Below are 26712 nucleotides of genomic sequence, written 5' to 3'. Positions count from 1 at the left end.
AAATATGCAGTAATTTAGAGGTAATGTTCTTGAAGAAAATTATTATTTCACAATGTAGAAAATTGTCTTCAATGAGCCTAAATAGAGATACACATATATGTAACATTATTTACATACACATATGCATGTTGTGACTTCACAAACTATTATTAATTTTTTTAACAAACAACTGTTAGGAAAGATGCAGTGTATATTAACAGATAATCAGTCTCTTGATGAAATAAAAATATTTCAGCTGTAAAGAATGAGTTGAAATACAGCACATGGGCAGAAGCTACCTACATAAAATTTAGGAAAGACATATATCATTCATGTAAAGTTTATATTTTGCCTTGTATTTTCAATATTAGAAATCTACATGTTTAAATAACCAGTAATTTGTCCATTCAGTGGAATTTGTCTTTATTTGCCCTTCACCATTATTAGTAGTTTCAGAGTATAACAAAACTATTCCAATGTGCAAGTTGTTTGTTTTTTCATTTTCTCTTTGATTTATTTAAAAATTGCAAACAATATTTAACAAGTTTGAATCTTAGAATCAACACTTTAACCTCACATTCAACCTTCAGGTTTGTTTAAGTTCCAATCCTTATTTACCAACTTCCTTAAATTTTCCAGCAGGTCTTAATAGTAACGATGTTTAAATGTTTGTTTCCAAAGTTTAAAAACCACTTCTACACTGTATTCCAGTTACTTCAATATCTGTTTTCTGAAAACAGCCAGCATAGCACTTTGGTGAAAGGGCACAGAGCCCTTGACTACTGACTGGTGCTTTATATTCCAAGACTTTATTGGTGAATGCCCTGTCCCTTTTCCTTAGATGCTTTTGGATCTAAGGAAATGGGATCTAGATGAGAAAGTGATAGTCCAGCCTTCTTGTCTGGCCAAATGTTATTGTTTTTGTCTGTCTGTTTGCTTTATATTTGAAGTCTTATGTTTAATTCCGTCCATTATCATATTACTGGATTGAATGTGTCCTAGGTGGAAGACTCTGGGAAAAATAAGGCCTTTCGGTAAAACCATTGGTTTTATTAATTTCCCTGGTAGGGACTGAGATGTGACCTTGTTATTCCTCCATTACCACGTTGACCCTTCGAGGGAACTGTGAAGTGCATTTCATAAGGAATGAGTAGCTGTTCCCCATGAGCCTACACAAAGTTCCTCTGCTGGCAATAAACAAAGAACACTAGGAAAGAAAAAAATTTTCATTTTCTTGCCCTTGATTTGAAAAAGCAAAAATTTAGCTGCCCATAATTATAATGTGAGCCAACATTTTGTTGCAACTTGTAAATAAACCAAACTTTTCCTGCTAAGTCAGTGAAGTGACATGGGAATCCTGATAACAGAGAGGAGAATACTATTATACTTCCATTGATAAAGAATACCTGGAGTGTTTCTTTTAACATGGGGAATCACATTTTTAAAAGAATCTTCAGCAATTTCAGAAGGATCAGAAAAAGAGTAAGGGTCCAGAAATCTAAATCAGGTAAAGAAACTAAATGTCATTACATGCAAGATGGAAAACACAGATGATAATGTCAGAGGTGATCTCCAGTTGAAAAAGGCTATGCAAAAATCAAGTTTGTTTTTCTCCAAAGGTTTGAAAGAAAACCATAATTCTTACAAAGTAGAGAAAAACTACTGTGGTGCTACACAAAGGAATATTTAAATTCAAAGTATCCCATAAAAATTATAAACTGGAAAAACACTGGACTCTAAGATAAACCTAGTAATCTGTAGAATTCTTCTTTAAAGGTCCTGTGATCTTTTATTTTGAACTTTATTTTTCTCCTTAATGATTCAGGAATATCATTTCAGATATGGATTGCACAAAATTAGGTTGTTGAATTTAAAAATGTGTGATAACGAACTCCAATCTCATAAAATTGTTTTTCCTGCTTATTGACACATGGCTTCCATAATTTTTCTTTTTTGTGCCAATACCTTTGTTTCAATTTGCCTCTCTCAACCTTCTTGCTGTCTATTTTGTGTCTTTTTGTTGATGCTCAAGTGAAATAACTACTCTAGACTCTGCTCCTTAAAGAATATCTTTCTTTCCTGGTTTGAAGCAAGCAGCCTTATGGTATGTACTTTAAATGTAACATCTTTGAGATGTTTTCAATGTCAGCTCTCCTCTTTGAGAAAGATTTTTGTCAGGTTCTGTGATCTCTACAGTGCTGCTGTGTTCGTTTTTGCCTTTGAGTGGCAGATTGTTAAGTCATTAGATAATCTTCCTTCACTTCTCTTGGAACTAGAAATTACTGACTAGCATTAAACTACCACTCATAGCAAGATGAAATAGCCTTGTAATGTTAATGCCTATCTCAGGAAATGTTAATAATAAATTTGAAAGTGACTGACTAAGGGCATTTTCTACTAGGACACTTATTTAATAGTGTCTGTACTCACAAGCAGTGTTGTAGAAAACAAACCTTCAAGTCAACCAAAAGGAATAATAAAGGTTTTAATTTGATTATATTTTCAATAAGAGAAAGGGACTTAGCTGCATAAGTTCACCATCAAGATAGTCATTGCTTCAGAACTACCACGTTTAATGGAGACACATTGAAGAATGTGGAAAGATTAAAATTTTTGAATCAAATGTATTGTTTACATAAAAAGAAAAGAAAGAATGAAAGAATGTTAGAAGGTACAGTCAAATCACCTTATTCAATAAAAGGAAAGAATGTAACTATGGACATCTTTCTATTCCTTACAACAGTGAGACCCCCTTCCTGAGTTTGATTATTTTTAGTTTAATTTTATTTGTATGAAGACTGCCAAAAATAAAATTTTTTTTAAAACTTCATTAAAAAATTAAGAAATAGAGAAAAATGGAATTTTATGTTAAAATCAAACCTCTGAAAATTATAGAAAGGTCAATGTGTGGTATCAAAATGGAATTTCATCATAATAAAGTATTTATTTCACTTCTTAATATAGCATATTCTTTCTTTCTTTTTCAAAACTACAAAGAAAACTAAGAAACCAAATTTATAAAAATGAAGGCAATCATAAAATTAGTTATATTAAACAACATACATAGTTGGCATTATCTTTTCTGTATAGTAAAATAAAACAAATTGTAATAGTTAAATTTAGAGATGCCTGATATAAATATTAAATTTCTCCACAGAGAAAGTTTTTATTTTTTGTTTTTTTGGTTTTTTTTAGCCTTTCTATTTAAAGGCATACTTTTTAGAACCCCATTAAAGAAACCTTAAAAAGTATAGATTTCAAAGGCTGAATAGATTGGACCTCAACAGTCTCCACTGCTAAGGCATGTGTATTATATATATATATTCAATTTTATACAAAGTACTGAAATAACTACTGTGTGAATATCTAATGCATTTGCAGGAAAGCATTAAATCTCTAAAATACTATTAAGTATGGTAATTTGACTTGTGCTCTACATTAATTATAATTTATGCTGACTACTTTGATAATGCTGGTCAAGTGAACATTACTGGATTGCTTTAATTTCTGATGTAAAATCTGAGCCATATTCTAAATTTATTTGACAAAATTTACCATAAAAACTGTATTTGAAAAGGAAGGTTTCAGTAGCAAGATGTACTACATAAATTTTCCTGAATATTTCACTTGTTCATTATCTAACTCTCAGCATAATTCTTCTTTGTCAATGACCTTTTAAAAAGTGAGAAAACTGGTTTGAGATTGTGGCTCAGGGGTAGAGCACTTGCCTAGCACACACATAAAAATAAACAAATAATAAAAAGTGAGAAAACCAAATACTGATATCGAAGATGCTTTCATTAATTTAGCCTGTCAGAATTCTGCAGACAAAAATCATTTTATTTAAAAGTTGTTTCCAGCTGAGAGAAAACCACTATTTCTATTGCTGATATTTTGGCTAATAGTAGAGAGGTCCTTTGTATTCTTTATATTAGCAATTCTTCCTACTCTTTTGGCTCAAAATCTAGACCAGTAGTTATTTTGGGGGTTAAAGGACTTAGTCTCAATTCCATAGAAACATAAGGTCTTGTCTACCAATTCCTCAATGACAGCTCACTTACAAATAAGAAGTCAAGATTTTATTTCATCAAATAATCACAGCCTTATTAATATGGCAAAAAATGCCCAGTTTTTATGATAATGGGCACAATACCAAACATTAGTATTTCCCCAATATTCTTCCCTGACAATGTATATTTTATAAACTTAAGTCTTACAGAATATTCAGTTATAATTGATTTTCCCTTTCTTATTTTAAAGTAATTTTAAATGAATTCAATCAGTTTTAAAAGTCTATTTTAAATGAATTTTTATACCAATGTTGTTCATAACTGATACTCTTAACAAATCCTCAACCTAGTAGGAAGAATGCATCTGTGCTAATTGAGGCTAGGTCTATTAATTTAATAGAGTATTCATAATTCTTTATTCCATCTATAAAAGGACTCTCCTTAAACTATTCTTTATATACATTACTTGTGCCACTTAAAATTTTTTATTGGTACATACTAATTATACAGAGTAATGGGTTTCATTTTAGCACATTCTTACCTGCATATACACAATTTGACCAATTTCCCATATTAATACTTACCTTCTCCTTCCCCCATCAATGCCATTTTCACTGAGGTTGTAAGCAGGTGATGATAATAGCACTAAGAATTTAATGTGATACTCATAAAAATATTTCTAGATTCTATATCACTCTCTAAAAATTAATAATTTAGATTGAGCCTGATATTAATACAAATTAATAGTTGAAACATCAATTTAACTGATCAATATTTCCTCATCTTAGTACTTGTATTTGCTTAACTTATGCTCCAAAATTAAAGCTGTAATACTAATAAAAGAAGCATGTGTTGTAATAACTAGTAGTTTTACATAATCACATGTCATTTAACAAATGAAAATGAGAAATGAACACTTTCATTAATATGTTGCTCTATTTCTTTATAAAACAAGAGTAGGGAAATTTGACCATTTTGCTACAATTTCTGTATGTATTTGCTATAAAAACTTCTGTGTATGTGTGTATAGACATCATGTTTGTCATTAAGTTCTCGGGGGGACTTGTTTGTTATGATCAGCGAGGTGATCATAATGACATTGAACTCATTGCTCCCATGTATAAGTCTGTCATGTTTGATTTCACTGACTCTTCGTTTCAGAGTTTGCATGTGGTGTTTCCTTTAGTAGTCACTCTTTGGGCATTATAAATAATACTTTATGATCTGTTCTATATTCTAAAATTTTAGAATAAAACGGATAGTTTTGGTATGGTCCTTCACATTTTGATTCCTATGCATTATTTGATTTTGCCAGTCTCGTTTAAAGACCTTCTATCTATATCATCCTGCTACATATTTTTCATTCAAGAGAGATATTAGAAAATATGTTTAGATTTTATTTTATGCTATTTTTTTAATGTTTACAAACTTTTTCTTTTGTCAGATCTGACCTTTCAACTAGCCAGAACTGGCAATTTGTCACTTATATATTATTTCTATTAGGGTCTTAGTTGTACTAAAATAATAACTGTTTTAAAGACATTTATATTAAACATAAAATAATAATAAAATGTGGCCAATGCTTTGCCACAGAGTTAATATCAAAATATTACCTATGAGAATTTTGTCCAAATACTTGTTAGCATCATAAAAAATAACTTATTTTTCCCAGGATGTGTAGATAGAAAGATCAAGTACAGATGCATTGTAAGGTTCCTTGACCTCAATCTGTGTTTATACATTTCGTATGGCCATCTTACTGTAAAATTTTCTTCATAACACTTTGCATGACTGATTATTAAATGAGACTTAAATGTAAGACTTGAATGAACCCTAAATGATCTCTCTGGTGGGTGGTAAATTCCTTTTTAGAGATTAAACCGATCGAGTTCCTCTGAGTGCAGCACAGTTGATAACCCTCTGCCAGGAGAAGAAGAAGCTGAGGCCGAACCTGTGAATTCAGATGAGCCAGAAGCCTGTTTTACAGATGGTAAGAAAAAAATTAAAACACCAACATTTATTAGTGTTTTGGATTTTGTCTTAATACATAATACATATTGGGGGGATGGGTATTTACAAAAAGTCATAAGACTCCATTCCTTGTTGATTCCCCCGTGGCTCTATTTAAAGGTAAGTCACTGGTGTTCTCTAAACCTCAGTTTCTCCGTTTATGTTACTCCACTAGCAATGCTTTTTAATTACAGTGCATTCACTGTAAAGCTCCCTACTCCTGTGGGAACTTCATACTTCTCATTCTGGATCCTTAATTCACATTCGAGCACTGTGGAACCACGAGAATTCAAGTCAATGGGACAGATGGTACTGTTGTCCTTTTCATCAAAAACTGAAATTCACTGACACTTCAACCTCCGAATTCTTTCCTCCACTTGGTTTCAGAGGCCAGAGCCCAACATCATTCTTTTACATCTGTGACACTTACAAGTCCTTCTATTTCTTTTATTGACTATTTTTCTGCACCTCCTGAAATTAATGACATTTCCCCACATTTTTGACCCTCGGTATCTTTTCTTATTCCGAAAGTCCAAGAGATGGCTTGAACAACTATTTCTATGCCATTGGTTCTTAAAATGAATTTCTTTACCCTGGCATCACTCTTGCATTCTAGATCTGATCACACTTGGTTGGCCATCTTCTCCTGTTGCCTTAAAACATCTCAAGGTTAAGAAATATAAAACAAATTTAGTGTGTTCTCCTTCACATAATCTACAGCTTCTCTTCGTTACTCATTTAGTAACATTGTGGTCTACCCTGTCTTTTAGGCTGAAAACTGAGAAAGCCTCTACCTCTTCTTTTCTAATCACAAGCTCATTAGACACACTGGAGATAAGACCCGTGTTCTTCAGAGGATTCTTATACATGCTTAAATCTGGGAATCCTTGTTTTATAGGATAAAATCTGAAGTCTGTAACTTGACATGTGAAACCTTTTACATTTGGTCTCAGTCATTTTTTCTGATATTACTCTCCCTCTTTTTCATTTCCTGCCATACGCAACTGCTCACTGCCCTTGAAATTTGCCAGGAGTTTTATTCAATGTAGTTACTTTGACCTCTATCTAGGAAAGTGCTCAATATTATCTGAATAAGCATTATATTGTCTAAGTAAAAAACACACAAACCTAGAGTAGGGTTGCAGTATAAGACAGTATTATGGAGCACGCACGAGATTTGAGCCTGATAAACATAATTTTTTAGTTGATCTACTTAGTAACCATCTCTGAGGCCATGAGCCCATTTTTTAAATCTTGTACTTCAGATGCCTCGTCTGTAAAAATGAGTGTAACAACAGCATTACTGTCATGGAGATAGTGACAGATTAAAGGAAATAATTCTTATTAATTAATTAGCATAATGCCTATCTCCCTTTTTACTCTGCTCTCCTTACTGGGTTTCAGGTATTTTGTTAAGAGTCTTGTGTAGAAGCTGTGCTAGCATTGATTCTAATGACTTGCTATTTACTCATGGGCTTACTTTCAACATCATTATTTTTGTAAACTCATTGATTTGCTTTCAGTCTTCAAGATTTCTCAAGAGGTCTCCTAAAACACTCATGCATTAAGCAAAGTAACTGAAAAATAAAGATATCTACAAACTGCAATAAGGGCATGGATTTTCTTTAAATACACACCAAGTATCATTTTATATGGGAAGCAAAGGAGCATCATACCCAGTTGATACAAGTTTTGTTTGCTGAAATCATTGCCATAGCAGAGCTCATGGAATTTCCCTTATAATTGTTAATGTTAAGAGCATTTGCGAATTTTGTCCACATGTCTGGTTTGTTTCTCAGTAATTAGCATCAATCTTGTAAAGTTTATTCTGTGCAGATGTACCAAGATTTCCCTTATCCATTTTATGAATGGCCATTACCTAAGATATTACTTTAACTATAAAGAATTTGGGTTTATAAAACAAATTAAACCTTCAAACCAGAAAAGGGCTCTAGAAAAACTTTAAACTCTACAGAAAGTGTTAATACTCTCTTCTTTCTTACTATAGGGTGGCCTTTTTACTGAGATAAGAAATTTACAAAGGTTGTTAATTCTGAGAAACACTAATGAGAATACTTTTTTGGTTACTTTGAGATCATTTATAATTTCTAAATTGAGGCTGGTGTAGAAGACATGCCATGGAGACACATTTTCAAATGAACCTTGGCCTAGGCCATTGAAAACTGATGGAGGGAGTACAACTCTGAGTCACTTCATTTTGATACACTTCACTGGAGGCTTTATACAGTCACCAGACCTGTTTGGTTAAGAGACTCAGCATGATAAATTCAAAATAGAAGCCAAAATTTACTTGGCCTTTCAACCATTTATTCATTCCTTCTTCCAATAAACAATTACTAGATACCTTCTATATACCGTGTCCAGTCCCTGGCATTGGAGGAAGATAGAGTTGTGAATAAAACACTTTCCCTTGCTCAAATAATGTGAAACAAGAAGATAGTAAAAGGAAAGGTGAGGGATAAGGACTTACTATCATCAAATATAATGACTCAAGAAGGCCTTTTTATAGAGGCCCTGACATTTGATCAGGGACCTCAGGAAAAGTGAAGCTGGATCATGTGAATATATGAAGGAAGAGTATTGTAGTCAGAATAACAAAGGCACTACCGCAAGGTGGAGATGTGCATAACCCTGGAGGAAAACCAAGGGGCCAGAATGAGTAGAACAGATTGAGAGATATGAAGTGTGTTAAAGTTGAGGTCAGAGACGTAATAAAGATCCTAAGAGCTTTAAAGAATATAAGAATCTGGGTGAAAGTCTCACAATCTGCCATCTTCAGAGTGGACAGATAGATAGCAATGGAAAAAAATGGACGATTTCTTGGAGGTCTCTGCAGTAATCTAGGTGAGAGATGATGGGAGCTTAGTTGATGTTGGGAATGGTGGGAATGGTGACAGGGTGAGATTCTAAGTGTATTTTGAAATTAGAGCTGGAAGGATTTGCTGATATATTGGATATAGGAAGAAAAAGAAAGGATTCAAAGATGAGTTCATATTTGGGGTTCTCAGAAATAGGAATATATTGTCTCCACATGAAAACTTTGAGAACATTAGACTTTAGAGGATGGGAAATTGTCAACTTCTTTACTTACATTGGAAACGACTCTCACAAATTCAACACTGGTCTCCAGGAGCTGACATCTAACCAATGCTAGTTCACTGCAGCATTTGGCCTCCAGAGATTTTTGTTACCAGAAAAGCAGAAGAAAAAAATCAAAGGAAGTAAGAGAGATGGTTAAATGAGAGTACTGTGCTTCTACTGAAGATCATTGTTCAAATGATTTTGTCATTTGCTGCTTCACATTCATTGATCCTTCTCAGCTTCGTAACTATCACCTTACTAATGTGTTTTATTGATTTCCCTCATCTTGCCCCTTTATTCCCCTCTCCTCTTATGCCATGTCTGGCCTTAGTTTTGTCCCATGACTTTGTGATTCAAGACATCAGACTACTTCCCCAGGCCTCACGCTGTTCTTCACTGTCCTTCATTCTGCATGCCTGGGCAGCCTATAAAATTTTGCATTTGACATGTCACCTTGATTCTACTTGATTTTGGATTATACAATTCATTAATTATTTAGTCAGAATTTGAGTTAAAATGAATAACCTCCTTTCCTTAAAATAATGTATTTTCTGTTAATTTGGTATGTGGAAACTCATCTCCCCAAAATGTTCTGAGTTCACCAACTTATAAAATAACTAATTACCAATGCTGACTTGAATAATAAATACCCAACCCATTTCCACCTTTTTATTTCTTTTCTTCTGAAAGGAAAATGTGAATAAAACATTTATTTAGAGGATTTAGACATTTTAACAAAAGAGTGGAAAAAATTTTTTTCTAGTCACTTTTTGCATAGATTATAGTGATTATGGTGTTATGTTTTTATTAATGGGCAGTCTGTGTAGAAGTCAATAGGCTCTTTTTTATTTGAGATTATGGGTTTAACATGATGAAACCCAGGTTACACTTTATGTAATGTATCATGAGAGCAAATTAATGAAACCAACCCAAAGACATAGCATTTACCCACTGGGACTCATTAGAATGTTTGAGAGGTTCTCTGTTATGTTTACATTTAACTAATAGTCCTTTAAAGAGAAGGTGTGTGATAACGTTACTAACCAGCTAGGTTAGAAATCTCTTGGGATAGGCCTTTGCATAAAAGCCAGACAGGTGATGGAGCACTCTTGCCTCAAAATAAGAGGGAAACTCTCTGAGGTGTGATAAACCCTGTGGGCAATATTTATGAACCTTTACCTCAGATAAAAAAAAAAATGTACCCACTTTTCTAATTAGAATGCATCGTGTTTTTTCTTTCCTTGTAAGAATAATGTTTCTTTCAATTTTAATGCTGATAAAAATAAACTCCAGAAAGTAAACTCTTTTTAAACAAATGCAAACTTTATTTTCTAATCATCTTTACTTGAGGCAAGTAGATTCTGTCCTGCATATGATCTTTGTTTTCTAAGGTAAATATAAATTCTGAAGTCTCAAGCATTAAGTTTCTATTAAGAATATTCCATGTCATCCAGACCTGGTGCTGTAATCCCAGCAACTTGGGAGGCTGAGGCAGGAGGATGGCAAGCTTGAGGCTAACCTTAGCAACTTAGTGAGTCCCTAAGCATCTTAGCAAGACTCTGTCTCAAAAAGTAAAACAATAAAAGGTCTGGGGATGTGGCCCAGTGGTTAAGTGCCCTTGGGTTTAACCCCTAGTCCAATAAAATAAAATAAAATAAAATAAAGAATATTTCATCTCAAACGTTTCTGCTCTGTCTGAGCTAAACTTAAACATTTTAATTAAAAATCTCCTCACTTTTTCATAGCAATATATAGCAATACATATTATATCTAAGAGTCTCAAGTCACATTTGTCTTTAATTTAGAATACTTCAAAATTGCATCTTCCAATAAATATGTATTTCTTTTGAACTTAATTTTAGGATCTACCATTAATTTCCATAATATTGCTTAGGACGGTGTTTCTGAAAAAGTTTTTAATAGAAGAGTGGAAGCATCTCAAATTATAGGATAGATCTACCACTTAGGAAAATCTGTTAGCAAGAAGACCCTGGAATGCATTGTCCCCACAGAGTTTAGTTCATTCATTCATTCATTAAATCAAAGTTGTATAAACAGTGTGGAGGAGGTTGAGGAGAAATCAGGGAATTACAGAAGACAATAACATAGAAAATAACTAACAAATATTAAGAAAACCAGGGAAATAAGAAGATGAGAGAGGGTGATGTCCAAAATGAATTTGAAACTGCAGGCATAAGTGTTAGAAGTGATTTGATTACAAGTGTATCACAGAAAAATTTTTCCATTAAATAATATATTGTAAACTTTTTATTTTGAGTATTGAGATGTTGCATGCATGTCTTTCTTTCCAGGTTGTGTTCGGAGATTCCCATGCTGCCAAGTTAACACAGAGTCAGGGAAAGGAAAAATCTGGTGGAACATCAGGAAAACCTGCTATCGAATAGTTGAACATAGTTGGTTTGAAAGCTTCATTGTTCTTATGATCCTGCTCAGCAGTGGAGCTCTGGTAAGAGATCTGATACCTAAACAATATTGATTGTCAGCATTTTTAATAAATGAGCTGGAAGATAAAAATATCATGGAAGGTTGTTTTACCTCAGGAAAAAAATCCCTATAATTGCCAAGGACAAAATTTTAGTTGAACTCAATGAATATTTACTGAGTATTCCAACACATCAGGCACTATTCCTGCTGGGTTGAATGTAAAGATAGATCTGATCCAGGTAACATTCTCCAGGAGCTAAGAGAGTAATATCGAGGAGAGAGATACTGGGATGCATTTGTAAGTGAAGTATATACATAAAGCTGTAGCAGCAAAGAAAAATTGACCACTTGTGATTTCAGAATGGCACATGATAATGCTTTGTAAGGTCTAGGAAGAATAAACATTTTCAGCCAGTCAAGGTGGGCTGAGGGGAGCAAGTATATAATGGTAAAGAAGCATAAAAAAAGCATCAGATATTAAGAAATTAAAAGTTGCTGAGCTATAGAGAATGCCATGGGAGGAAGAGCAAGTATAGGTGACCAGAGATACAGTGGAAATACAAACATTATCAGCTCCTGAAGCAGCTTGCATATTTCCATAGAGGCAAGTAAATGAATGTTTTAGGGCAAGAATGTGAGAAGTTTCTCACCCTTGTACATCTATAAGTACCTTCTAAGCATTGAAAGGGATCTAGGAGAGTTATAATCTCCCTGAGCCTTTTTAAAATTGCTTTCCTTTCCTGTGACCCTCACAAAGAGGAGTCATTAGAAGCCCATTAGCCCACATTCAGCTGGATATGCTATGGTAAATTCCATTATACTGAAAGCAGAATACTCAAGAACTTTACTTATTGCCATGTAGACAGTCTCCATAGATCCGGGATTTGATTTTACTCCACTCACAGGCTAATACATTAACCATACATTCATTCATAAATGCTGGCAGAAATGAGATGCCCAGGTTAGAGATAAAGGACCTCATTATTTGTGGGACCGACGTAGCATATGCTTCAATGCATTAGTGTTGGTCCTCCTGTAGCAGGCCCCATAGTGGCACAGTGAATGCTGGGTAAATGCTGTACACTAGAGGGTGAACCCCACAGGCAGGCGAAGAACACCGAGCTTAAGGAAAACATCCTTTTATACCAGTTTACCCTGCTCTTTGTCCCAATTTCCCTCAAAGTCATTTGCCCCAAACCCAACCATGAGAAAGGACCTGGGTAAGAGCTGTCAGGGTCTTGTATTCTTGGCATCCCTATCAAAAGCACCCAGGTACCATCACAGGTCCTTGATAAATAGCCTCTTTAAATAAGACTTGCCTCTAAAAAGCAGAAAATAAGAAAAACACTTATACTTATCTGGTGTCATGCAAGCAGGAATCTTAATATTGTCTATAACTTCTCATATTCCTAGTAACTGAAGTTCATTCCATGCTGAGTCATATACATGACCAAAACTTACAGAGAGGAGATTTTAAACACAAAAAAGTTTAGGATTACTCTAAATTACTTCTAAAGTTTAGACTTACTTCTTCAAAATGTCTAAAAAGGAGATGACATTTTGAGAGAAGTTTTTCTCAAAACTGGAATCTAAATGAGTTGTATGAAGAAAAATGAAGAGTATTTCAAGAATTTGGGGCTTTCACTTGGACAGTCTGATAATTAAGCTAGATTTTTTAAATACCTGTCTACAAAATAAAAAATACTTAAGAACTTTAAGTTTCTGGGAAATTATGGTGTTTTCCTTCTTCTTCCAATGAAGAAGCTGAATGCAGAATTTAAAACATTCCTTAATGTCCCAAAGCTAGTAACCAAAGAGCTATAACTTAATGAAGTCCAACTTTAAAATCAGTCTATTTTCATTCAAAATGAGAACACACCAAGAAGAAATAAATGAGTTGTCACTGAAATGACCATGAGTAAAACCTAAATCCCCACTCAGGCAGAGCCCACATAGTGGCATCCTTGCCTCCTGTTCCCACACCCACAAAATGGGTCCTGGAAGCCAAGCCACCTGCAGCGAAGCCCCGTGTCCTGTTCTGAGATCAGTCATTAAGCCATACTCCATCAGGGCATCTGCTTCTCCTCACAGAGAGTCTGCTGGTCCTGCTGTGAACCTGCACCCTACTTCCAGGAACAGGATCCTTCTTCCCTGTGAACAGTTCCCATACTTGACTTTATACTTTAAGGACAGTAACTGCCATCATTTCTGCTCAGCGGGTTTACCTGATTTCTCCAGAACTTGGAAAGAGGTAGCAGGAAGGTCCTAGGAGTTAGAAGCCTTCTGATGCACTTCCATTCCACTGACTCTGAACCATGGTCCCTGCTGGCATCTTCTTTGAGCATCTTAACAAATCTGTCGATTCTTTCCACCCCAATTTCTTAATTTCCTTCAGTATTGATATTATAAGTTTGCAAAAAGTGCTAGGAATAGTTTTTAAAGTATTGAGAGCAGAAATTGGAAACAAAAGAATGTTGATGATACATGCCCATAACCGAGGACGGGGAATACAGCGTTAACCAACAAGGATATAGGTCCTTTGACTTTCTTTCTTCCAACCAGGTAAATAGTGTTTCTATCTGAAAGGCAAAATTCTAAAAGTTGGGACCTATTTAGATCAACAGTCATTTTCAATGTCTCAGTAAGCTCAATTCTTTGTCCATTCAAATTATTTCCCAAAATATAAATGTCACATTCATGCAGTGAATTTAATGGTGATTTGGAGAGTCAGAGCTTTTGATATATGAAGAAGTATGGATGCAGGAGTCAAAGGAAAAAAAATGTGTTCTGTAAAGCAACTGTGTTTTGTAGCCCTATTGCAATAATTAATTTAGTCAGTGTTTCCTCTTGTCTGCTATTTTTTTTTTTTTTTTTTTTTTTTGGGTGCTGGGGATCGAACCCAGGGCCTTGTGCTTGCAAGGCAAGCACTCTATCGACTGAGCTATCTCCCCAGCCCTGCTATTTTCTTGATGTAGTGGTAGGCACTGGAATATACAAGCTTGTGAGGACCAGAATAGAGGTTCTAAACCCTACAGCACAGCTTAAAAGGGAGAGGAAGATGTAAAAGATTTATAAGAGAAGCTGATTGGAATGGTGCCTTAAATGATCAGGATTCATAGAGTTTGAATGAGGAAAAGGGTTAGATGAAGGTAGATATCCCTGCAGTTGGCAGATATGCTTCTTTCAGAGAATTATTAGTAATTTTATTATTTTGCACTATTCTCTTTGCCTTGTGAAACAACTGGTGAGAAGCCCAGAACTAATTGCCATTGGGTATCCATAAACTAGAAGAGGGACAGCTGGCTCACAGCAGTATTACATTTCAGTGTTCCCCATCAGAATTGCATTTCCTGTATCTCTAAGTTTTAAATTATGCATGAATTGAAGTTTGAATATTATTTCCACAGGCTTTTGAAGATATATATATTGAAAAGAAAAAGACCATTAAGATTATTCTGGAGTATGCGGACAAGATATTCACCTACATCTTCATTCTGGAAATGCTTCTAAAATGGGTGGCATATGGTTATAAGACATATTTCACCAATGCCTGGTGTTGGCTGGATTTCTTAATTGTTGATGTAGGTCCTTTGGAGTAAATTTTAAAAGACAATTTTAAATTTATCCTTATAATATGATCTGAAAAAATCTTCGCCAATATTATATATTATCATATTTTAATTTTGTTAGCTTCATGTACTTTTAGGTCATGGGTATATGTTTTTAGAAATGTTAGTACATCTGGCAGAAATATATTTATGAAGAAAATCCTTCAATGAATGTAAATTCTCTTCTGTACCATATAGCATTTATAATGAACTTTTGCATATGTTTTCTATAATCAGAGGAAATGTACTTTTTAAAAAGATATGATCTGAATATGATTCCTGTTAAGATTAAGAACAAAATGAAAAACTAGAGGGTGGTTAAAAATCACAGGTTTATCACAGATTAAAGACAGAAAATATTAATTTGTCACAATATAGAATTAAAAGACATGAGAGAATGAAGAATATATCAAGTTGTCTGATAAGTGAGCTGAAATTTATGTAAAAAATGGCAGCTATGGCCCATTGGCTTTATACTGGGGGAAGGAAAAGAATGGAATTTCAAAGTACTTCATCATAAGTACAGAGAAAACCAAACAGTCATGATTTTTGTTCCTGTCTCAAACAAGCAACTGCCCTTTACCTCTAGAATGGCAGTGGTGCAGTGTAGGCATTAATAATTTCAAATGATAAATTCAAAGAACTGCTGAGTATTTAAATGATGGAAAATACATAAGCATACTATATGTATTATTTTTTAAAATATGAAACATTTTTCAGGCTTCTCTTTGAGATAATTGGGAAGGAGAGTTAAATTTATGAAATAAAGGACTCTATAATAGATATTAATGTCATAGCACTCATTATTAATCATTCATTTGTATGTAGTACGACCTATTTTAAACTTTAATGATCTTATTTATTAACATATTATTGATATATTTTATATTACTGGAAAAGGCATGACCTTGTTTACCCTATCTTATTTTTCTCAGAATGTGCTCTTCAATCTTTTGCTAGTTTCCATAGATTTTTCAGAAATCTAGCCTTTGTGGTTAAGAAGAAATATCCAATACACAGTCACAGTTTTTAGAGAGTTATTCTACATGATGCCTGGAATAGTGTGCCGCATAGAAATTTTTATATTACTGATAAGTGCTTTAACATTCAAGGGTTGGCATCATCCTTGTTTTTAAAAAAATTAATTAATAGAGTATCATCCATATATTATTATAAATATGACCATAAACAGCAAATTCCTCCTACAAAGTCAAACCAAAAGTAGTCATATTCACTTGAGTTAAGTTTACCAACTATTTTACGTAAACCTCAGTTGTTTTGTTTTGTTTTTTTGTTTTGTTTAGTACTGGGGATTGAATCCAGGGCCCTTTACCACTCAACTGTCTCTGATCCTTTTTATTTATTTATTTATTTTATTTATTTATTTTTTAGGGTCTCCCTAAGTTACTTAGGGCCTCACTAAGTTCCTGAGGCTGGCCTTGAACTTGTGATCCTCCTGCCTTAGCCCCCTGAGTCTCTAGGATTACAGGTGTGCACCACCATGCCCAATCACTCTTTTTTTTTTAATAGCACAAAACATGAAACACAATATCTCTTTAATTTTTTATATAAATTATGCACAATTTTTTCAGTGTACAGCTATTCATTATACCAAATGTAGAATTCTCCATGAAAATTCTATTTTTGATAACTTACATTAATGATCTTATACAGTTTTTATTCACCTTTGATAAATCAAATTATTTAGTTACCAACCAGAGAAAGAAAAGTGATAAGATGAATGCTTTCTATAATAGAGTAGTTTTAAAGAAAAATTAACTAAAATAAGAAAAAAACAACAAAAGGAATATAAGCTATTTTTTCTCTTAAACTTTTAATACAATTAGGTCTTTTAAAAGTTATAAAAATATTTAAGACATCTTAAAACTTTGAAAACATTATCATAAGTATACTCATTTTTATAACTCAACTTATGATAAAAACATTTCCAAGCAGAGATTAATTTATTTTAATTAAAAGATAGGGGATATCACTGTTTAATAATAAATTATTTTGTTTTATACTTGAAAATTTGAACTGGGAATCTCAATGTGTATAATAAGAATGTTTAGGAATACATAATGTGTAGAACTCAGGAAAGCATATAACTTCAATTTGAAATGCTATTTAATATTTTGAAAACAGATATATACATGCATACAAAATTTTATAATACACAAAATTTTATAATACACTGAGAGTAAAGCTCCACAGAGTATTCTGGCTGATAGAGATAGAAATCTAGGAATACAGATTTGGGGGAAGGGTTTATTTCTTTTCTTTTTAATTTTTTTAAGACAGAGTCTCAATATGTTGCTTAGCTTCTCAGGCTGTCCTACATATATATGGACTTGTGATTTTCTTGCCTTTTGATCCCAAGTAGCTGGGTCTATAGGCACACACCCCTGAACCCAGCCTGAATATTTTTATTTTTCAAAAATTGAGAAGCTTATTGACAACAGTTGTTCTCAGAGTTTGATGTCTGAACCAAAAACAGGTACATGTAGGTAGGAACTCATTAGTGGGGGAAATTCTCAAAACCCCTCTAAAATCTACTGAATCACAATCTCTGCGACTGGGAACCAGCAAACTGTCATAACAAGGTTTAAACATTAATCTAATGCATATTTATGTTTCACAATCACTGATTTGATTTGCTATTCAGAGGGTGGACTCTTCTGGTTTCTGCAAGCTATTGATTGAAACTTATTTATTGTGCATCATTCATTAGTATGGGCACATATTTGTGTATGCACAAAGGGATGCAGTTTGCTAGCTAGATAGATGCATTTATAGAGAAGCATATAAATATTCTCAGGCACAGATTATACTGTACTTTTCTCAATAATAATCACATATTCAATATTATAAAACTTGCTTAACTGGTTTAGAGTACTGATCTAATACTTCAGGAGGCTATTCAAATTATAATTGGTGTTTTAAAACTGGGTTTTTTCTGATTAAAACGGGAGCATACTTAGTTTTTAAGTGTACATTAAATGAAAAATAATGAACTCGAATGGCTGAATCTAACATGATGAAGCAATTTAGTTGGAATGGAAGCAATTAGTTCTATCGGTTATAAGAAATTTAAAAGAAAAAGCAATATTACATTTAGTTCGATATTCTGAAGTAACAACTTGAGGACCAGCACTTTAACATCTCCTACTTTGTAAATCAACTGATTTGTCTTGAGTAGCTGTGGCAGTGACTTGGGAGCAATGAATTTGTTTTTCTACTCCTTAAATAATTAAATATAAGGAAGTTATCTTTGAAGTGTTCCTTTTCTTCCCTGGCAAACCCAAATCTGTAGTCATTACCTTAGGTCCTAGTCAAAATACTTCAGACATTTTTCTTCAGCATTGTCTCTGAAAACCCAGTGTGAAATAAATAAATATTTAAGTGGAATTTATCCAGAGATTGAAAGCATTTACAGATGCAAATCCAAGGTCATTGAAGAAATCATTGTTTTGTTCCTAGAATGTACATTGATTTCTGATCATGTTCTTTCTTCTGGAATAATTTAAGGTCAGACAGAGCTCAGATTCTTGTTGGATACTGGTATGGGTGGTCATTGTAACTGGTCTACTTCATATGATAAAGTTCTTAAATATTTGAGTTTATTGTGAAGCCAGTGAGACCACCTGCTTTCATTCTCTGCTCAATGTAACTGATAATTTCTTCCATAAATTATTACAAGGTAAATATTTAGTGCCAGTCTTAAGAGATTGAATGGTAGAAGCATTCTATCAGGAAATTTGCCCCATCCCAAATCATAAGTCTTTAGATTGCTTCTGAGTAAGGTTTATATTCAGGCTTAGACATAGTTTAATGTGAGACTTTTGTGTCAGCTACAAAATAACAAACTTTGTTATGCAGTAGATGTTATTTCAATTGAAATTTTTATAGTTCTAATAAAATTTTCACTTGTAATAAGCAAGTACATAACCATTAATTACAAAAGTATGAAAATTATTAATTCTATCTAGATATAATAAACCTCTTTCATTCCTTCTATTATTTCTTTTTATTTTTGTTAACTTCCCTTGAAATTTACTTTTATGTGAAAGTCTCTGTCTTACCCAGTTTTTTGGACAATAAGATAACTGTAGAAAATTACATTGTTCTTGTTGAGCTTCTCTGAGCTCTGGAATTGACTTTTCCTCTTTATGCCTTATCATTTTCATTGAAATGATTAATGAAAAAAAATTTTTTTTATTATAGGTTTCTTTGGTTACTTTAGTTGCAAATACTCTTGGCTACTCAGATCTCGGCCCCATTAAATCTCTTCGGACACTGAGAGCTTTAAGACCTCTAAGAGCCTTATCGAGGTTTGAAGGAATGAGGGTAAGAAAATAGTAAATTTACGAATATAAAGGTCTTAATTTTAAATGGGATATTGAAAATGTAAAAAAGAGTGTGTATGTAGTAATTATGTACTGTTCATATTTACACACATATGCATATACATACCTACATATATATATGGACTGTTTAAATATAAGTGCGATATACACATATACACACAGCATTTCAGCACTTTTTTAAACAAAAGAATAAATCAATATGTGAATTCTTCCTTTATATATTATTGTTAGGCAATTGAATAATGCAGATAAGTGACTCTTCCCTTTGTAAATGGAAATCTTCTCTATGCTAAAATTCAAGTGAAAAGATCACCATTAGACCTAACACCACCTCTCATATACAAGTTAAAGACTTTCCTGTATTAAGTGCTCAAAAAACATAAATGTAAGAAAATAAATAAATGGTGGCAAGCATAAAAAAAAGGACAAGGAAGTGAAGTACATTAACTGTCTTATGTAACTTCATAATTTAAAATAATGTTTCAAAGTTAGTGGAATTATGCCAAAATTGCATTTAAAGAAAACTAAAACTCTCAGAGATTACTTCATTTACATTAGGTTACACAGGACCTAAAAAGAATTCATTTAGCAGAGATGAACAAAGTGAGATAAATAACAACAATGACCAACGCAGTTTTAAGTTTGTTTTAAATCAACAAGTTTATGACACCCATGGAGGACAGTGACTGAATTTTCTACAATTAGTTCATAACCTCATTTATTGCTACTCTTCTAGAATTTTTCCCTCTGATTTGCAGCTACTTTCTCATACCTCTTATTCTCTCAGTCTGGAATGTTCCACCTTGCTGCCTCAACCCCAACTCATCACCAGATACAGCAAACACCTACCTATCTTTAACCTTCATATAAATTTGTCTTATCTATTCACCACCAGGAGTAAACGGTGTCTGCAAATCCTTTACACCCAAAACCCTAATTATATTGCATGTTACATATTTCCCTGACTGCCTTTCTACCTACCTATAGTCTCAGAGCAATTTCACACGAAGATTAGTTGAGCTCACTGATTCTCTACCTGTGGTCACTGACCAACTATCTGTATCATCTGGCAATTTATTATAAGTGCAAATCCCTGGGCCCCAGCCCAGACCCTACTGAATCAGAAACTGGGCTCAGAAATCTGAGCTTTAACCAACCTCATGTGAACCTTACAGATCTTTCAGACTAGCAGGTCTTCACTGATAGTCCTGCCAACCTAAGTCTGATAGTAACCTCTACTACTTAAATATCCAGTTAATATGACTTTCATGTATAGAAGAGAGATGATGATTACACAAAGAAAATTATTAAAAAAATTCAAATGCTCTTTATCATATAAAAAATCAAAGTGTTAAATTTCATCTTATGCAGAAAGGAGGAATTGGAATTCTTAACATTAACTTAATTTTCTGAGCATTAGTAGAATGTCGCACTCCATCTAGAACATAGGAGTGACCCATGGATTTGAGGAAAGTTATATAGCATTTTCATAAACAGAATACTCTTGTCCCTGCAAAACCACTTCCTTTGGTGATTAAGCCAATCTACAAATTTACACTGCTTACTCTTTGTTCCTTATCTAAAATTTAGGTGAATGGGATTGAAGAATACATCTTAATGTATTTGGAGGAGTAAAATATTAACTTATATTTGCTAACTATGTGAAAGAAAATATTTCTTCACATGGTTAACAAAATAATGCATTTGAGGCATTTTGTATCCAGTTTCCTTGGCGTCCTGAGACTCTTTAAGCTTATTTATTTTCCCAAATGGCTTTTCATCAAAGCAATAGGAACATATCTCTCATCATTTCATTATTACAGTTTCTTACCCACAACTATGTGTCAGCTGTTGTGCTATAAAAAAGCAGAGTACAATGATAAATAGATCCCCATCCCCTGAGAGTTAGTAGAGTCAATTGTCATGAGACAGGGGAATAGTGTTCTATGGTATCTGCTGTAAAATAGTAAGCACACAATGCTTCAGGAATCCTACCAGTGAGGAAGTGGCAGCCTAGGAGATTAAAAAGGATTCAAAATGAGGTGACATTGGAGACTAACAGAAAGAATAAGCCCCAAACAAAAGACAGGTGGGCACTCAAGGCACACTTGCTATATGTTTGAGAGGCACAGAGTTGAGTGTGCAAGGTATTTCGGAGTAATGACTATAAGGATCAGTGTGCTTAGTCAGTAAGCATAGTGGTGAGGGTGCCTGGAGATGAAGATAGACGGGTAGGCTTGATGGAAAGCTGGCAACTTTGAACTCAACTCTAGAACTGTTCTTCCTTTTTGGAGGTCATGTACATTGTAAGGATCTGATGAAAACATGTCATCTCTCCAAAAGGAAAACATAACCATAATGCTTTTTATATGGTTTCACATTCCATGGAGCCTCTATAGGTCCATGGACTCAAAAATAGTCATCGTTCTGGTCACAGGGTTAATAAACCATAGCCCTTATGACTGGGGCTGATTGACTGTTTTTGCAAAGGAACTTTTATTGGAACATACTCATCATGCCCATTTGTTTATGTCTGATCAGTGGTTGCAAAGGCAGAGTGCAATAGAGATCATATAACCCATACAGCCTAAAAATGTTTAAAAATATGTTTGCCAACCCCTGTTCTAGATAATCTCATAGGTAGGTAGAGACCCACAATGTGTCACCATCTGAAAATATCTTGAGAGCCTGTTTAATATATTGGAAAAAAGAGGGACCACAAGGTGATTTGTTCTGATACATTAATCTTCCACACACTTGTACTCAAATGGGGACTAGAGCTGCAGTGTAAGTCGACAGGTAGTTTTGAAGGGTAGGGTGACTAAGAAAATCTGGAGACTGAAAAATGCTACAGAAGTTGTCCTGGAGGAAAATCAAAATGTCCAGATCACTGGTAATCAGTAGCAGAGGAAATGCTGAACAGCAGAAGTAAAGAAAGGATTTATTAAAGACAAACTGTGCCTCATTTTTAAATGAAGCCAGCACTATCGATGTTTGCCCAAGGACTTACTAAAACATGCTCTTAGAGATACATTAATGAATTCAAGAAGATGGCTCTCATTTCATACAAACTTAAAATCTACAGAGTTCAGACCACTAAAAGACTCATAGTTTTAACTCCACTAATGTATACTAATAGATTTTCTGTGTGGGAGAATCATTAATGTTGGTAATTCTAGGATTATGAGGCTTTAAATGTATCTCTCATTTTTCACCATTTATATTTATATGTTTTTTCTCTTTTCTAGAGTGTGCAGATTTTATGACTTCACCTTATCAATATCAGGGTTTGGGTTCATTATTTTTTTCATTTATTTAAGCTATAGTATCATCTTAGTCACTTTGTCCTATATTTTTGCTAATAGTTTTTATTGTGTTAAACATGTAATATGTAAACTCACCAATCACAGGACTCATGACTCAATTGGTCTTGCTTGGCACACTATTGAGCAAATAGAAAGCATTTAATATATACATGTTGGTCAGTAGATTTGATGCCTTAAATACAGATGATTTTCTGACATCTTTAATCCTGCCTTGATGTTGCCTGTTTAACCATTTTTGTTTCACCAGTCCTAACCACTCTCTCTTTCCTTTGAACACTAGGTGGTTGTGAATGCACTCATCGGAGCAATTCCTTCCATCATGAACGTGCTTCTTGTGTGCCTTATCTTCTGGCTGATATTTAGCATCATGGGAGTAAATTTGTTTGCTGGCAAGTTCTACGAGTGTGTTAACACTACAGATGGGACACGGTTTCCTCAAACCCAAGTCGAAAATCGTTCTGAGTGTGTTGCCCTGATGAATAGTAGCACAAACGTGAGGTGGAAAAACCTGAAAGTGAACTTTGACAATGTTGGGCTTGGGTACCTGTCTCTGCTTCAAGTTGTAAGTGACCCCCTGCATGAATACTCGGTATTTAGTGACTGTTGAATTAAAGATATAGGACATTATTTAAATAATTCATTAACTAGAAATTAAAAATAAAGTGCCCTGGGACTTTTAAAATAGAGTTGATCTGTCTTAGGACATGTGCCTATACACACGGTTAAGAAGCATAGGTTTCTTGTGTTTGAAAATTATGAACTAAGAGTTGACTACTTGGTGTCATTTAGATCTCCACTATTTACACCATCTGAATATTGCTTCAAAAATAGTCGTTTTTGGACTTCCAGTTTTTTTCCTACAGGGAAATGAGAGGGACTTTCTAGTGGCATCCTTAAGAAATGGAGAAAAAATATTTCCAAACTTATTCATAAAATTCTCTTCCACTTTTCAAAACATAAAAGTTCATAACCAAAATTCACAGGCAATTGTAACAATTGGAAATAGAACTAAAATTTAGAATGTGACTTGGGAATCTGTCCTCTTTTAAAAACAACATCTTTATATTAAGTTGGTACTTTGAAATACAGCAAAACTTACTAATGTAATATTATTTAATTATATACTGTAAGATTAAAAAGACAAAACTATGTTCATGGTAGTTTGGGAGCATAAGCTTCACATTCATTCTGTAAATGTTTTATTTACAGGCCACATTCAAGGGATGGATGGATATCATGTATGCAGCAGTCGATTCTGTCGATGTAAGTATTGATCAACATAACACTAAGCTTTACAATTTAAAAAAATCTTCTTAGTTTAGTTCAGTGATTCTCAAACTATTGCTCCATGGAGCCCTATATCTGTATAAATACAACAAAGACCTTATAACTGGTACTAGCCCAGTGGTTATGAGTACAGCATTTGGAGACAGATCCTAACTCAAATTCTGGTTCTGACATCTTGTCCAAGTTCTGCAATGGTCATTGAGAAAATTTCTTTACTCCTCTGAATCTTAATTTACTCTCCTGCAAAAATAAGATAATTCAGTACCTACCTCATAGGGTGTTTTATGGATTCAACAAGAAAATGCAAGTAGAGCTCTTAGCACAGGAGTGACAATAAAAAGTGCTTAATAAATATTAGTTTATTGATATAAAAATGAAATAGTTTTAATGAAACTATTTGAAATGAAACTTGAAAATGCAAGTAGAGCTCTTAGCACAAGAGTGGCAATAAAAAGTGCTTAATAAATATTAGTTTATTGATATAAAAATGAAATAGTTTTAATGAAACTATTTTAATGAAACTAGTTGAAATGAAACAATTTTAATAGTTTTTAGTTTTTATATTTTGAAGTACCGTGGTAGATTTTTTATGAAATAAATTCCGTGGTAAGAAAATTTAAAGATGACTAGCTAGTTCATATTGTCACACATTCCTGTAAAGATATTTTGTAAACAAATGAAGAAAAAGTAAAACAAAATTTTTATAAGTATGGTGTCATCTCCTTTACAGGTTTTTCTGGAAATAAAAAAACATACTTTAGCTCATTTAGTTACTAACTTTTCTACCAATCTGTGAACAATTTACAAATTACATCTATGTACATAATAAGCATCTATTAAATATTTATATAATACTGAATGCATTTTTAAGAATGCCAGGTTAAACTGGACATGGTGGTACACACCTATAATTCAAGTGACTTGGGAGGCTGAGGTAGGAGGATGTCAAGACTAGCCTTGGCAACTTAGCAAGGCCCTAAGCAACTTAGTGAGACCCTGTCTCAAAATAAATAAATAAAAAGGGCTGGGGATTTATCTTGGATATAGCTCAGTGGCGAAGCACCCCTGGGTTTAATCTCCAACACCCCTAGGTTTAATCTTAATCTCCAGGACAAAAAAAAAAAAAAAAAAAAGAAACAGGTTAAGCTTCAATAATGCTATAGCTTCTGAAATACCGAGTTTACCTAGGCTAGAGTACTCAGGATTGCCTTGCTAAGCCATGTGAAAAAAAATGAAAACTATGACTTCTTACTTTTTAATCTACTTTTCAAATTTGTTTTATAGGTAAACAAGCAGCCCAAATATGAATACAACCTCTACATGTATATGTATTTTGTCATTTTTATCATCTTTGGGTCATTCTTCACTTTGAACTTGTTCATTGGTGTCATCATAGATAATTTCAACCAACAGAAAAAGAAGATAAGTATTTCAAATATTTTCCTCATTGCACTAAAAAGAAATGAATGATTATTTCCCAAAAATATAATGTAAAATTTAATTTTATGTCAATTAATAATTAATTTCATTAGTACTTCATTTATTTTTTGAATAATTGACAGATGTTTAATTTTACTCATTTTTGTGCAGAAAATAATTTCCTAAGTTATAAATTTCTTAAGCAATATATCAACTCTTCCATTTTTCCAGTGTTCCCAATAGAGTATTAGAAAATTAAGAAACATTCACTAATTGTTTATTCAAAACACACTTATAAAGTTATTTGACTTTCTTCTGAGCCACTGTTCTACGTGGTATGCATTAGGCTGGTACTCTGGTGAGAATAGCAAAAGATGTGACTTCTGAACTTGAGGAGTTTGTATTATAGTATAAGAAATAAAAATTAAGAGTTGTGGAATGCTGTAAGCCAGGCAGTCTCCTGAAGATTTTTTTTCCCACATTTTTTTATTGGTGCCTTATAGTTGTATATAATGTTGATACATTACATAATATAACAATATAATCTGGCCATTATCACTCCCAAACACTTGCCTCCCTTCTTTTCATCTCCCACCCCTTGGTCCTTTTCCTCAACTAACCTCCCTTGGATATTTAGGAGATCAACTCCCAGTTTTGTTTTGTTTTTATCCTCTCTAGCTTCCATATATGACATATTCCTCTTAACCTTCTGAGTTTGTTTTATTTCACTTAACATGATGGTCTCTAATTGTATCCATTTTTCTGCACATGACATAATTTCATTTATTAATGGCTGAATAAAACTTCATTGTGTATATATTATGACATTTTCTTTATCCCTCCATTGTTGGACACCTTGGCTGGTTCTATAGTTTGGCTATTTTGAATTGTGTTGCTATACACATAAGTATACATGTATCATTGTAATATGATGACTTTAATTCTTCAGAATAAATACAGAGGAGTTTTATAGCTTAATCATATGGTGGTTTCATGCCTAGTCTTTCGAGGAGCCTCCCTACTGATTTCTATAGCAGTTGTACTAATTTGTAGTCCCAGCAACACTGAAAATTGTTCTTTTTTCTTCACATTCTTTCCAGCATTTATTATTGTATTCTTGATAACTGCTGTTCTGACTTGTGTGAGATAAAATCTCACT

At 33.5% G+C, this 26712-nt stretch overlaps 1 protein-coding gene and 1 long non-coding RNA gene across 4 annotated transcripts in view; one reads left to right on the top strand and one right to left on the bottom strand.

The window, feature by feature from the left end:
• The window catches only part of LOC124979774 (uncharacterized), a 144632-nt gene that overhangs the window by 54637 nt on the left and 63283 nt on the right, over positions 1-26712 (bottom strand). The gene's annotated exons all lie outside the window — the stretch shown is intronic.
• Positions 1-26712, top strand: part of Scn9a (sodium voltage-gated channel alpha subunit 9) — a 169694-nt gene that overhangs the window by 128802 nt on the left and 14180 nt on the right. For both annotated transcript variants that reach the window (XM_047544470.1, XM_047544469.1), the window contains 7 exons: positions 5862-5979; positions 11414-11568; positions 14954-15127; positions 19379-19501; positions 23128-23409; positions 24057-24110; positions 25419-25556. In XM_047544470.1, coding sequence (XP_047400426.1) covers positions 5862-5979; positions 11414-11568; positions 14954-15127; positions 19379-19501; positions 23128-23409; positions 24057-24110; positions 25419-25556 — 1044 coding nt within the window. The remainder of the gene's footprint in view (positions 1-5861; positions 5980-11413; positions 11569-14953; positions 15128-19378; positions 19502-23127; positions 23410-24056; positions 24111-25418; positions 25557-26712) is intronic.

The sequence above is a fragment of the Sciurus carolinensis genome, chromosome 3, assembly GCF_902686445.1.
Source record: "Sciurus carolinensis chromosome 3, mSciCar1.2, whole genome shotgun sequence".
Taxonomy (NCBI): domain Eukaryota; kingdom Metazoa; phylum Chordata; class Mammalia; order Rodentia; family Sciuridae; genus Sciurus; species Sciurus carolinensis.
The sequence above is the reverse complement of the archived record's forward strand: the minus strand, read 5'-3'. Positions and strand labels throughout refer to the sequence as shown.